The 15,705-nt window shown below is 36.3% G+C and overlaps 1 protein-coding gene across 2 annotated transcripts in view; it reads right to left on the bottom strand.

Annotated features, from left to right (window-relative positions):
- Window positions 1–215: 215 nt before the first annotated feature.
- Window positions 216–15,705, bottom strand: part of LOC121738929 (peptide transporter family 1) — a 42,119-nt gene continuing 26,629 nt past the window's right edge. For both annotated transcript variants that reach the window (XM_042131207.1, XM_042131208.1), the window contains exons 2-13: window positions 13,062–13,140; window positions 7,926–8,067; window positions 5,975–6,061; window positions 5,517–5,791; window positions 5,149–5,231; window positions 4,602–4,766; window positions 4,256–4,381; window positions 4,038–4,160; window positions 3,634–3,956; window positions 3,328–3,547; window positions 1,707–1,943; window positions 216–492 (exon numbers count right to left, since the gene is read on the bottom strand). In XM_042131207.1, coding sequence (XP_041987141.1) covers window positions 331–492; window positions 1,707–1,943; window positions 3,328–3,547; window positions 3,634–3,956; window positions 4,038–4,160; window positions 4,256–4,381; window positions 4,602–4,766; window positions 5,149–5,231; window positions 5,517–5,791; window positions 5,975–6,061; window positions 7,926–8,067; window positions 13,062–13,140 — 2,022 coding nt within the window. In that variant the 3' untranslated portion in view covers window positions 216–330. The remainder of the gene's footprint in view (window positions 493–1,706; window positions 1,944–3,327; window positions 3,548–3,633; window positions 3,957–4,037; window positions 4,161–4,255; window positions 4,382–4,601; window positions 4,767–5,148; window positions 5,232–5,516; window positions 5,792–5,974; window positions 6,062–7,925; window positions 8,068–13,061; window positions 13,141–15,705) is intronic.

A 15,705-nucleotide genomic window follows, 5' to 3' on the forward strand; every position in this document is an offset into this window, starting at 1 on the left:
AATTTCTAGTTTAAAAAAAAGTTATGAATTAATGCATCGCAATTATAGAGCCTTGCGTAATTTTCGGAAAGGTTTAGAATTTAGATAGATTTACCCCAGTAGGTACCTACATATTTTGTACTTACTCGTTTCACTGTTTAGTGCTTAACTGCTTAATAATAATTTGTGATATTAGCCACTAGGTTTTTTGGGCTGCAATTAAAGAAGATAAGTATATTTTAACAATATTTATTATAAAATGTTTTTCACGCTTATTTGTAACACTTAATTAAAATATCCGAATCAGTCTCCGAATTTAATTCGATTTTCTGTCTTTTGGAACTTTTGTACTCAGTTTTCTTTCAGCGTCGGTTTGTCGGGTAGTCTTATTTCGTCGATGGCAACATTTTCCGTACTCGATTTTAGCTCCACGTACTTGTATTTTAGTGCCATCGCCGTAAATATTAACATGTCCAACATCATGAGGCCAGCAAACAAAAAGAACTCCTTCCACTGAAATAATTAAGATTTCAATTAGCATGCTTTATGTACGTATAGTAGTGGTACGCCTATACAAATACGACGCTCTCGAAAATGTCACAAAATCTCTTCCTGCGGGGCTAAAATGGTCACATATAGCAATTCCTCTCAATCAATTCAGCAAATGAATTGTCAAAACTGACAAACTGACAAATGTCAAATCAGTACAAAAAAACAGAAATGAATTGCAAGCAGAGTTGCCTTTTACGATTTTAGAAAAATGAATCATATTATGATTCATATCATGATTCTTCAAAGCGACCATTTTAGCCCCGCTGGTCTTTCTATAGAACATCCATCCACAACTTTAAACTTAAATTAAATAAATCACAGTTATTTAACGTGACATAATAACAAGCTGCCCTCCATTGGAACAGGGGTGAAGTCGGCTTTGTAATCGCATTTAATGCTAGGGCTACTTTGCCGGAAAGTTTCGTTGTTTCGTAATAATTATTCCCAGGATGATAATAACAAATTGACATATCATAATTTAACTATTAACTTATGATATATGTCAATTTAAAGTAACCAAGGTACTTGGAGTTTGATATAGAGATTATGACGATTGACGAGATCATAAGGAATCACTCTTATAAATCTCATATTAGTATACAATACGAGAATTGAGTAGTTAATAATAAAGTGGATCAAAGAGCGGAATTATACCGGTCGGTCAACTTCCGTTATGTGACATCACTGTCAAACAGTTCTAATTTTATCAACTAGGTACCATGGCTAACGCACTAGCGGATCTATCCAAAGATACGGAATTGGCAAGAAAACAGATAGGTATTATTATTCTTAGTTAATAAGGAGACAAATTATCGTTCCTTCATTTGTTTTCAATCAAGGAATGAATGATAGTATAATCGGGGAACTGGTTTGTTCCTCGATTATACTACTTATTTTAATGCCACATTAATTAATCTTCGTCGCTTGTTTGATACCGTCCGTTGCGTATCAAGCAACAAAATGGTCTACTTATAAATATCCTAGGCAACCGATTTGATATTTTGTAAAAACTTTAACAAAAAATTACAATTTTTTTTAACGCATGTGAGAATATTATTATGCTATTCATAGGAAATGGACTACGTTACATCCAACGAAACTATTTCAGTGTTGGATTAAAATATTAAAACCTCAATACAAATGCATTTACTTACATTAAAATATCAATCACATACCTGAGCATCCAAAAAGTTGCCTTCTACAATGAGCACCACTATCAAATTGCCAAACGCCACGGTGAGTAACCACACCGATTGTAATACTGACTTCATGCTCGCTGGAGCCTGGGTGAATGAGAACTCCAGCCCCGTGACTGAGAACATCACCTCACCCATCGTCATGATCACGTATTGGGGCACTAGCCACAGAATATGGACTGAGTTAGGCGGGGTTATGACCACTGGATTGGCGATCTGTAAAGAATAAATAATACATTAAAAAAAATACGCGGTTTTTCTTTAAAAAAAAATTAACAAATTATTGCATTGCCATTGGCTCTTAATAATACGTATGCAAAGTTTCGAATTAATTAGACTACTGGAGATAGGTAAAAATAGTGCTCAAAAATTCCGTTATAAAACTGATACAGCCCAAGCTTATAAAAGCGTGTAAAAAATATAAGTTGAACATTATTGAGGTATTTATCAGCTAATATTTCTAGCAAAGATAGACCAGAATAATTGATTATGGACTATGGTGCAAAGCTTATCTCCACACGTCAAGACTCAGGACGAAAGGGTTTTCCTGCCCAAGTGTCAAATATATGGTCGCCTTTATCTGACAGTAATTACAGATTATTAAAGCGCTCTGGTTCGAAAGCAGTATATTCTTCATTTTACTATGAAAATTGTTACAAAGTTATAGTGGTATACATCTGTTATCACTTTATCAGTAAACGCGTGTTTATTTAATATCTGTGCCACCTGGTATGGTTGTTGTAGAAGGTATTTGTGCCATGCTTCACGCTTTAATGGGCGCGTCGCTAGACCTATCAGTTTTACAGTATCGTAACTTTTCTAACTATGAATATTGTGAACGTTTATATTCATCATCATCACTATTCAGCCGGTTATAACAAAGTTCATAGTTTTTTCTGGTTTACACTCCAAAAGAAACTGAATCTGGTATTTATTTTCCAATGCGCAATTAATATTATTGGCGCTTGATTTTTGATAGGCAACTTCATATATTGAATCCCGTACCCAAAGGGTAAAAACGGCCTATTACTAAGACTTCGGTGTCTGTCTGTCTGTCTGTCTCCAGGCTGTATCTTAAGAACCGCTATAGCTAGACTTCTGACATTTTTATAGATTGTGTAGTGTGTACTTCTGTTGCCGCTATAACAACAAATACTAAAAACAAAATAAAATTAATATTTAAGGGGGCTGTCATACAACAAACGTGACTTTTTTGGATTTTTTGCTCGATATCTTTAATGGCAACGGATAGGCACTTGAAATTTTCATAAAACTCAACTATACGTGTACTTTAAATTTAATGGGGTTCCCATACAAAAAACACTAATTTTGGTCAATTTTTGCTCCATAGCGGTACGGAACCCTTCGTGCGCGACTCGCACTTGGCCAATTTTTTTAAGAAATATACCAGGAAACAAGCAGACCGATTGCAATCGCATCTGCTTATGACCACTCGCAACACCATGGTGTTCCTAATCTTCCATTCTCTATATTCTATTCCTTTTGGGCAGACAGGGGCAGACTGATCTTAGCTCAGGTTTAAAACTATCACTTAGGAGTTAGGACAGAACATGTCTTGATAGCGTATCAAAATACTTACGTATGTCTCACTGCTGTCTTTCACCATATTGATAGTATACACAGCTCCTGTTTTAAATTCATATTCACTCAATATAATAACTCCGTCCACCAACACGTTGTATGTGCCTTTATCTATCGAATACTGAGATCTGTCGTCACTTTTCAAACTTAACTTTGTTACGTTCTTCCTCACATCGTTGACATTTATTGTCACGAGATGATCTATGTTTGATAAAAATCTGGAAAATCAATCAAACAATAGATATAATCATAAGTAAAACACTCCTGTGCGTTTGCAAAATTGGGTAGAAAAATGGCATCTTACCTTATATTAACTGTGTCTATGGCTTTATCATTATTATCTATGAAATTGTAGAGACCATTTTGTGAAATGAATAGAGAGTTTGCTTTCTTTTCTTGTAATTCGTAGTTGCCTACAAACGTTTGATTCGCACATTCCCCTTCTATACCTCTAAGAGATATGGGTAGCTGTGTAACATTGCGGGACTCGAGATCCAATTTTTCGTAAACACTCAAAGGACCAATCATAACAGTATCATTATTGGCATTAAGTGTGAAGTTGCAATTGAATCCATTGTATACCCTCAACTGAGCGAAACCTTCTGATACTGGAGTGCCGTAGGTTGGCTGAAAACAAAATCAAAACAGTAAGAAAAAAGTTTTTACAAAAATAACCTAGGTAGAAAATATTATGCAGAAAATATTTACCAGAAGTTTGATCTCGACAATTCCTGAGATGACGAATGCGATTGCAGCTAACACACCACCCCATATCATTTTGTGTAAAGGCTTTTTTATAAGTCTCGCCCATGTCAGGAATGGATAAATTCCCTGAAATTAAAAAAAATATATTAAAAACATACAAGTCCTGAATTAACTTAAATATGACAAACTTTTCGAATATGTCGATCTGTAGGTATACTTACAACTTCGAAGAGTGGAATGAATAATAAAATGAGAAGAGGGTTTAAAACTTGCATCTGGTCCGCCTTCAACGTCCAACTGCCTATACTTTGTTCCATTCTGTCTGCTTGGAATGTCCATCTTGATCCCTAAAATTAAAATCAACTTTAGAATGTACCAACGAAGAAATTGATTCCTAGGCAGTTTACAGACCAACGTCATTTGGTCGGTTCATGTCAATTTTCCAACGAATCAACTTCTGCGATAGTATCAATTACTTAAACGTGTAGGTTGGAGATCTTCTCTAAAAATGTTTTAATTGCTTAATTTTAAAACATACAGTAGTGGGTCAAAAATTAAAATACTTACTTGTTGATCAAACAGTGCCCAGAACACCGGAAGAGGAATAAAAAGGACGAGCACACGCAACAGATCCTTAACATCCTCTATAAGGCCTGCATCATACTTGTCGTCCGCGTTATCTAGCCAGTGCTCACGTTTGTCTTTCCCCTTAATTGCCTTGACCGCGGCGTGCTGCGATTGAGAAAGTGAAATGTTAGAAACTTGCTAATTATGTATCGCGCCCACTTCACACGTTTTACAAATCACTAAAAGTGTCTCTTGCAGATTAAAGACTCATTGTAGTCAACATAGTAATAGTATTATTTGTAAGATAATAAAAATGTTAATGCCGCGCTAGTGGAGAAATAATCTATTCAAAATAAAAACCTGTTAGTTTTTTGGTTCCTTTGCGGATGCTTTAGAGAAAAACGAAAATATCAATAATTGACATTCACTTAAAATGTAAAATACTTTCCTTGGACAAAGGATTGTTATGAATCCTAAACTAGTATTTTACTAAAGAAATTGTAAGTTTTACTGAATATAATACTTATGCTTAATGCTTTATGCTTACCGTTATACAGCTAAAAACTTTTCCAAGGATATTACCGGCTGGCTGTTTCGTAACATAGAATCTTCTTCCCGCAACGAAGAATACTAAAATGAGATAAAAATAGATAAACTCCGTATTAAAGCTGTTTACAAAAGGAAAACAGTGATGTTAGAAATTGTTTACATCTGCAGTAGTTTATATTTTGTTTTATTTGTTATTAATAAACAAAACAAGTTCGTCTACAAGGAAAAATTGGTGAACCTTCATACCTGATGCCTAACAGGGAAAACATTTAACAAAGGCCATCACCTGGCTACTTTGAAGGTTAGGTTAGGATTGTATATAGTTGGTCTGTTGTTTTCATATATTATAAGCAAAGTTAAACCTACCTATTGAAACGATCATCAAAATGCCAGGAACGCCAAAGGCCAAAGAATAGCAGTCGTTATCTCCAAAACAATGAACATCTGCCCTCAAAATGGGAGTTATAAATGTGGAAATGAGACTGCCAGCGTTGATGGCGAAATAGAACAGAGAGAAGAAGTATCCCAAGTATCTCTCTTGTTCAGGTAGCTTGAACTGGTCTCCTCCAAAAGCTGATACGCACGGCTTGATTCCTCCCGTGCCGAAGGCTATTAATAGTAATGCTATTATGGTAAACTCTCTGAAACAAACGTACCGTGTAAACACTATGGATTGTAGCAAGCGAGATTAGAAATGAAGTTTATTTTAAAGTAAAATTGACATTGTGCTGGTAACTACAATATAAGAAATAGTATTAAAGGAATAGATTGAAGTTAGAATTTGGGGCTGACTGCCGATAAAACTAGGAAGAGCTGCTACTTACAACTGCGGTAGGTTGACTGGAGGCATAGCTGACAGGGATATCAGTACACTTCCCGTTGCATACACCAGTGATAAATACAATATTGTCCTGGAAAAGATATACTTATTTCATTTCGAGCCACCTAATTGGCGTTTTCACAGAGTTTTTAAATCTGTACTTATCATATTCAGGTATACTACCACCTATCTAGTTACTTATTAAAAAACTCGAACTGTATCTACTAAAGACCTAAAATCTTTTATACCGTAGTTATATATTTTATTATTTATACAATTTAGAAATTGATTCGCCTTTTTTGTTTGAAATCAATTAATCATCTTCAGGAATTGTTCGGATCAGAGAGACAGACTTTATAGGCAATGATGTTTAGTCTTACGCCTCCTACCAATCTGATCGGTTGGTAGATCGACTTCTCAAACGAAGCAAATTTTATCAGTGTGACACATTCGTTTACTGCCCGGGGCCGTACATTTTTCCGTGATAAAAAGAATCCTATGTCCTTTCCCGGAACTCAAAATATCTCCATACCAAATTTCAAAAAAATCGGTACAGCGTCGCGGTTTGAAGAGGTAACAGACGAATAGACTCTTTCGCATAATATATTATAATGTTATAGTATGGATTATTTTTGCCACCAAGAACTGAGTGAAATACATTGAATCTAGGACCTAGATGAATATTAAGTAAAGTAACTTTGAGATGAAATCAGGTAATTCGGTTAAGGCAAACTCGAAGCCGGTGGTTTAATAATTAATTATATACATGACTGGATTTAACGTGGTGTCACCGTACCTAAAATCATCGCAATGTAAACAACGGATTGACTGGTGGATTTCGAGTCTCGACTCTCGATAAATATCTGAAAAATAAAACTAAAACGTGCTTGCCTTATTCAAGTTTTGTCTATACGTGCAATACAGAGTTCATCTAATTAATTAATGAATTCTCTGATACTATTAACATTAGGCAGTAGAGTTTTATGGAAAACTTCTGAAAGTACAATTTTATTCGTCCTGTTTCTCAATTTATACCTAAGTTGTACGAATATGTTTGCCATAACGTGGGTACGTACATCTTCTAAAGTAAGTATAAATAAAAAATAATTTTTAATTTTGTTAGTTTCCCTCAAACTCCACAACGGTTGAATCGATTTGGCCAATTTTAGTATTGAAATATAAGTCCAGGGAAGGTTTGTTCGATAAGAAAATACGTTTAGAGGGAAGTCATACGAAGTTCACAGGGTCATCTAGTAGTTAGTTAAAGTTAGCTACAGGTCTGCTTGAAATTTATTTTTGGCTGTTACATATATTAGCTTGGTTTTCCTACACGAAACATTGGCATGTGCGCGCGACAACCACTCAGTTTACTAATTTTTACCACTTATATTATTTTGTCTTTTGATAGTAATGAACCAGTATAATAGTGTGGTTTCGTATAATCAACGTAAATAAAACTGTTTTTCGAATTTATTTTGTTAACAAAACTTTTAGTTTTTCTTTCTATGATATCTTATCTTTGTGTTACAGTAATCTTCTTCTGAAATCTATTACGTAAACAATGCCAATCAGATCATAGATAGCAAGAATACAATCTCAAACTGTGCATCCAAAATCTAGTACAGCTATTCACGGACTAGGATTAAAATATATTTTCTCGTCCATATATTATGTATACACATCTATTTTACTTTTTTTTATCTGGAAACTAAATCGGGGATCGTAAAGTAATCATGTGTCTTGAAAAGTTAACGCAATGTGAAATGTCTCAAAACACATTCTGAACGGGCGAGTTCCTCACTCCGGTTCCTTTCGCCAGGTCAGTTCCCGATCCAGAGGTTGGCCTCAGGTAGACTTTAGTCTAAGCCGAAACCGAAATTGTTGGTTTTTAACTAATTTGGAAATAAAAGTTTTTTCATTTGATTTCACCTGCACGTGGTAAAAGGAAAGTTTACCTAAATCTCCCGAGCCAGCCGTCAGCAATCATTGCCCCGAGGAGCGGGAAAAAGTAGGCGAACATCGTAAAAACGTGGTAAATAACTGTCGCGCCATCCGCGGTGTAGCCGATCTTGTTGCGCAGGTACAACACGAGGATAGCTGAAAACAGAACGGAACATTTTTAAATTGCAACGATCAGGTTTGATCGGGCGAGGGTCAGCGCACCATATGCGGACTTATTTCGTCAGGTTTTTACGACGTAAACACGAAACTACGAAAGGCCACACTGCTCTGGTGCGATGCGTCGGAAGACTCAGAACCAGGGCCGGATTTACATTTTTATGAGTATAGGCCATTTTAATTTAACCGCCCATATGTACGCACTCTGCCGCCATCCTTGGGCGCTGCCGCCCCCCCCTAGGACGCCATAGGTCGATGCTGCCGCCCATAGGACATGGCCTATACTGCATATATTCTATAAATCCGGGGCTGTACAAGACGATGACAACAGAAGGAGTCATCCACCCACATCATCTCCTGTCGAACGTCGTGTTTAACTGTCTAATGTCTATTGTGGTGTAACGGAACAACACCACGTTTGAAAGTCAAAAGCGCAAAGCATCGGTGCGACATATCATAAAATATAATAATATAATGACGTAATAATATTATGTAAACGTCAGAGCGAAACTGCTGCAGCACCGCAACGCAAAAAAAGAATGTGGCTTCGCTGTAGTAATTTCGGATAGATAGAAAATCGCCATGTTTGGATGTTTGTGGTCTGCCTGCTGAGATTCGAAAGGACTGCAGAAATCGGGACCAAAACCACAGAATAATTTTGTAATGGTGCCACAAAAACGTGAGTTGGCGAAAATTTAAAATTAGCAATAATAGTGGGCTACCCACACAGCTTTTTGTATTTCTCTCCACATCAAAACTAATAGGTACATGTATATTGTATACTATGATTACAAAATATTGTACGTAGGTGTTAAAGATGCAAATCATCATTTGTTGGCATATCAAGATATAATACTATGACTACAGCTGAATGTAATATTATTTCAAAATTGAACTTAAGTTTTTTTTCAAACGTTTTACTTTTACTTGTGTTGTACCTACTGAAGACGAAAAAGAATCTTGTTGTATTTATTATCTTAATAAGTTAATCCTATCCTAAATGATATAGGTACAAGATGTTAGTGTAAACACCGTTATCCTTGAAACCATCAAATGAGCCCGTCAAAATGAATAACTCTTTCTATGAGAATAATGCTGGTTTCAAGGATAACGGTGTTCACCCGAACACACTGTATAATGAAACAATAGACTTGAAGCGATACAAAACATATTATAGTCATTCAGGTACATATTTGCCCAATGCCCATCTCTCGCGATCTTATTTACTAACAAAATTAAGGACGTAAAATGTAAATGAAACGTCCCAAAGAATGCAGTGGCAATAAAGCAAGAACATTGAGTTTTTTAAATGTTTAACATGAATTTCCACAAAGAAAAAATTGTACAATATTTGACTATAGATAACAATTATTATTAATATAAGTGGTATTAGACCGTTAAATTACATTTAATATCTGCTTAAATTATAAAATTATAATTTTATTATTTAATTTGGAAACTAGATGAAGCCTGCAACTCCGATGACTCCGTTTCGTCAAAATACGTTTATCGCGCGGAAACTTTTCCTTGTTAAAACCCGACCGCGAAATCATGACGTCACCAATAATTTTGGTAGCATTATTTTGACGGTTGAACCTTCGACTACCTTTTTAACACGCTTTTATAAGCTTGGGCTGTATGTATGTAACGGAATCTTTGAGCACTATTTTTACCTATCTCCAGTAGTCCAAGTAATTCGAAACTTTGCATACTTGCCGCATCCCCGGCGGATTGGGACTTTGGGAGCATCGGCCGGGTAGGACTCCCCAGGCATGGGGTCTCTCCACTAAAACCCCATGGTGCCCTACTCCCCGCTTAATGCAAATAGTTTCGGGAACGATAAAACCTACCGTATCTTTGCCATTAACCTACTACTATCTACACCTAGCCACCTGTCGAAGGTAAGCCTTTGAACAGCAAAATTGTCTCTATGTTCGCACTAAAGCCAAGGAACTGCGCTAAAAATGCAAACTATGTAAAGTAATATTGCGTAAAACTGAGCACGCGCACCTGTTGTGTAAATATTATGTATATTGTCTGAACACGTAGTGTTCATGTTGTAATGATTTTAAAGAAGTAATGCACAAATACGGACATAATTTAATAAGATACGATGTAGGTGCAAAATAATGCTGTAAAGGCCTGATCACACCTGCCGACTAGAAAGGCGAGCGAGACAGCCCTCAAACCTCTGCCAAAGACTAAACATACCGAGTGCTTGGCCGAACACTGTCTCGCTACTGGAGTAGGGAGGCAGTGTTCGGCCTCTCGGTAGATGTAATCAGGCCCTGAGACTGGTAGAAGTGGGCCTAACATGTTTGACAAGTTGTTGATCGTCAGGAATTTTGGGACACCTACCTAATTTTGATGGTAGTTTTTACTCGCCATCCGTCTGCCAGTCGCAAAGTGAAAGCGAAAGATATTACAATATTATGTTTGGCTCTTCGGTTTAAAGAAAGAACTTCGGAAGAACTTATTATCTGCAAAGACTAAAGTCCCGATTCTAACGTCATTAAATTGGATTCCAAGTTGTGTCTGTGGATATGACAGTTATTTCCTCTGAGCAGTAAACAATATCAATATTTTTATTATTTTTGCAGTAGGTACTTTGAATGTATAGAATATATAAAAGCATAGAAGATAGAATATTAAAGTGTACAGACTTATAAAAAATGAACAATGTAAAAAAGAGAAACCAAGGCGGACAATTGTCCCTTATTATGTAAGGGGGAACAATAATAAAAAAAAAAAAAAAAAATCATCAATACCTTTGTCATACTCAGTACTCAGCACTTAATAGATAATTCCCCGTTCACTTGCATTGATTGCATTGTAAATAGACAACTTATCGGTCCTTTGTATGGCCACAATAGATTATAACAAGTGTCAAATAAAAATCTCCAACAGCCTCGTAAACAAGGTAAAACATGGCCATAGTACGTAGTAACTAAAACTATTTAGCAATCTTTTATTGTACCGTTAAAGAAATTGATTCATAGACAAATTGCGGACAGCTACGTTATTTGGTCGGGTTATGTCAAGCTCAGACTAACCCGACTAACTTACGTAGGTACATCGTCTCCCTATATCTTTAGTTAAAATTAATGTTATTATACTAATAATTATTAATTAATCGTTAATTCATCACGAATACCATGAATAGCTTTGTGGCTGTACTAGGATATATGACGCATCCTCTGAAAAAATTGTATTTAATATCAATAGTGGTTGGCATAAAATCACAATTCACAAGTCACTAGTCATGAAGTCACAACTCACAACTTTGTTCCGAACCACGGAGGCTAGCTGTTATAACCCAACTTTTAGTGGTTTGGTCATAGATAAACCTATACATATATTATGTAATTTGAAGGTTAACTTTTTAGCTTTCCTGGTAATGTGGTAAGTCGTAACAGGTATTTCTCTTACTACAATATCCTGTATAGTGTATATTGTAGTAAGTATATTGTAAGAAAGTGATAAATGATAATTGATAATTCATAATACTTTAGAAGTTTAGAGTGTGTATGTGACTATTGTATAGAGTTTACTGTGTACGTAGCAGCGCTGAAAACGCAATGCCACTTTCACAGTGGACTCTATACCCACAGCCCCCTTTTAACATGGGGAAATGCTTTACGCATCCCCGGCAAATTGGGGTGACTCCTGTAGTCACTAAAACCCCATGGTGCTCCACTCCTCGCTTAAGGCAGAGTTGCGGGTACGATAGAACCTACCGCAACTACCAGCGATCATCTACAGACCCGACACCACCCCGCTACTCGGGGAGCACCCACAGCCCCTACACACTCCTACACAGTACACACCCATAGGGTGTAACAAGTGATAATACTTTATATTATAAAGTATTATCACTTGTTACACCCTATTAAAATTCTAAAATATAGTCTGAAAGTGACTAGTCACTTGTGCATAGGTATGCATTATTATCAATAACAGTTTTTCGATGTCTTCGTCAGAGCATGCCATCACTGTGCTATTACATCTAACGACTAATAGTAACTTGTGGCATACCTAAGTATATATTTTCTATAATAAAATTATAATAATTGCTATAGAGCATAAAGGAAATCCGGTACCAAAGACATTAGTTAATCGGTTGAATTTATGGACGTACCGTAAAACGAAACCAATTAAAATTCCAATTAAGAAGAATAGAAGTTAAATCCAATAGGCTCTTCCTAGAAATGTTACGAGTTCATTTCGATTAAGAAGAACTGGGAGCAAATGATGAATGCAACCTCTACGTTTTACTTTTAATCTTTATTTAAGATTTTTTTTTTAAATCTTTAGTAGTTTTTAAGAACCTCTTCGTTTTGGTCCATCATGGACCAAAAACGATTACAGACGGGTAAATAAAAGCCCCCTCCGGGATTATGGATAACCATGATTGCGAAATTAAAGCACGTACATTGTACTATCAGAGAAGTTGATATAGGCAGACGGGGGACCTACGTAGTTTGGTCTTGGTATGGTTTGGTCAAACCAAGCCGACAGATCACAATTAACATTGAATTGATACGATCCGACCAAATGACGTTGGTCTGTCAACTGCCTAGGAATAAATTTCCTCGATGGTACAATCGCCGTCAACCTGCCAGACCCCCTAGACAAGTGGCAAAACGCTAACGCTAGCGCTGACGCTAACGCTACAAAATGTATGGATTTGACATTAGTATTCGCTAGCGAAGCGATGACTTATGTCAAATCGCATGCATTTTGTAGCGTTAGCGTTTTGCCACTTGTTGTAGGGGGCAGACTCCAGAGGTAATCTCGGTTCTCCACACGTTCGTAATAGCTCTATGCCTATCATGAACTACCGTGAAGAAGCCGCATAAGGTAGGAGTAAGGTATGAACATTCAAAAATATATATATACCTACATATTATATTCACAATTGTGCATTGACTCTCCTTTTTTGAAAGTCGCTTAAAAAGTAAAAACATGCTTACATCGCATCCCATAGTAGGAGAATCTCTCGCAGAACTCATTTGTAACGATGAACCCCACGGACTTTGGATACGGTAGCTTCTGAAAACAGAAAATATTTACTTATGGTATTATCATTCTTAAATATTCATAAATCGTAACTATTAAACATACCAAGTACCGACTACATTCAATTACATTCTAAAATAAAATAAAAACCAGCTTCAAAGGGGGCTCATAAGTCAGAGTTCGCATATCCACGCGAGCGAGACCGCGGGCAAAAGGTAGTAAATTAATATAAGGATTAAGAGGATACACCAGGGGCTAGAGAAATGAAAAAAAAGTACGTGTAATATCTATAGCTGTCTCCCTTACCTCAAGCCTATACCGCAGACCGCGATAGAGACAACTGCAGAAAATCCAGAAAATCAACGATTCGTTGTCCCCTGATTCCTTCTCCAAAACTTAACCGATTTAAGTACTTTTTTCATTAAATATTAAAAAAAGGCTTGAGCTGTGTTCCTATGTTTTGCTTTTTTATGTATAATCTAGCCAAATCTCTTTTCTGGACGTTTGAACACAGCGGAAAATTTGGCCATTTTTTTGGGTTTTTGAACGGTCATATCTTATTTAATAATTAAATTATGAAAAAAAAGAAAACATAGGGACATTGTATTAGTGGCCGTAGATATTCAGGAAAAAAATTATAACTCTACTAGCATTATCCAGGGAGGAAACAGGGGACAACGTTTGTATGGAAAAAAGGGCGGTGTGGACTCCTCTTAAGAGCCCATATGACCCTTACTTGACTACATACTTTAACCTAGATCTCAAAATCTGTAAGGTCTAGAAAACTGATTTTTTGACACAAGTACGAGTAACTTCAGTTCATAAAGATTAAATGCTCAAGACGAAAACACGATTACTCAAAAAATGCTCGATAGTTTCTTTTTTACAAAAAACCTTGTTTTAGACACATTTTTGCTTGGATCTTCGAAGCTTGCTGTCTTTTCTTTAATATTTTTTAATATCTAAAGAGGTATTGATAAAACCTAAATTTGCTCAAAACACTTTTTTCATAATCATTATAGTTCGTCTTTTATTCAAGTAAAACTAACTCGGCGATGATTCCGCGCCGTCCTTTTTCACCTGGCATATGAAAGACGGGCGTGAGTGAGAAGAGCGAAGGACGATGTTTGATTTTTAGAGTCAGGTGAGCTCTTAAGGTTTATTGTTAAGTAATGTATAATATGCTTAACTACTATAGTACTACTAGGTACAACAACAAAATACAAATAACATCAAAAACATACCTACCTACTGAAAAGAGTAGGTATCTAATTTTTGTGTGAAGAAGTAACAAACATACTACACACTAGTAAGTAGTAACAACACATAGAAATCGCAAAGCACACAAAATATTACACCTGCAGCAGACTAAAAAGTGAAGAGGACTGAAAAGTGAGTGAAGCGGGTACGGGGTAAGTATATACGTGGGAGAGCCATGCTTCGGCACGAATGGGCTGGCTCGACCGGATAAATACCACGTTCTCACAGAAAACCGGCGTGAAACAGCGCTTGCGCTGTGTTTCGCCGAGTGAGTGAGTTTACCGGAGGCCCAATCCCCTAACCCCTACCCTATTCCCTAGGTCTCATTCACAGCAAATCCGATTTTAATCTTCTGAACGCCCAATATTCGAGTTTTAACTTCATAAAACATATGTCCTGTCGGTGTAGTGTATGACAGATCGAAAAACATAGGCGAAAAAATTGTTAAGTTGACAGTTTTCACAGATATGCATTTGGTTAGCTTATTTATCGTTTCTTGCTATTTGTTACTAAAACAACGTGACAAGGCTCAAAGATGATAAAGATGTATAAAAATCATCAATCAAACGTATAACGTAAACTTAGATTCATTAATCGCGATTAAAATAAAGAATGTAAAATCTATTTGAAACAAAACGAGATTCACGTCGCCATATAAACGCGTTCATTGTTCAATGAGAACTTAGTTTAATAAAACGTTTAAGTGTGATTGGTGAAATTCCCCTTAATGTATTATAACGAAGGATTACCTAAGAAACAAGAGCAGAAGTTATTTGAAGTCATTTTATTTAGGTGCGATTCACCTAAGAAATAGAACGCGCTTAGTGTACACTAAATTGGTTCTACACGTATAAACGCGTTTATAGCACCAATTTGCATTTCACTAACATAAAGTTCACAACAAATCCAAGTTTTATCTTCAGAACGTCCAATGTTGCACGGTTAAACTTCATTAAAGCCGTTAAAGTCCTGCCAGTGTAGTGTCATGTCGAAAATCATAGACGAAAAAAATGATGCGTTTGGGTAGTTTATATACCGTTTCTTGCTTTTTTATTGATCCCCGTAGGAACGCGTTTAATGAGAACTAAGTTTTATAAAACGAAGTTGTGCGATTGGTGAAATCCTCCCTTAGACATACTACTGAATGACGTACTACTGAAAACCAAATCAATAATTGCAGAATATTATTTTTATGGGAGAAATGACTAAGCAAACTTGCAGTTGACGTCACATTATTTTCTCCAGAAGGCGTTTTGCCTATAGATGCTGGCGGGAAAGATTCCGAATTATTCCCGTCGAATACTTCGGAAGTATTCCGAAATATTCCGAAACTTTGGG

Source organism: Aricia agestis, chromosome Z (assembly GCF_905147365.1).
Source record: "Aricia agestis chromosome Z, ilAriAges1.1, whole genome shotgun sequence".
Lineage (NCBI taxonomy): Eukaryota > Metazoa > Arthropoda > Insecta > Lepidoptera > Lycaenidae > Aricia > Aricia agestis.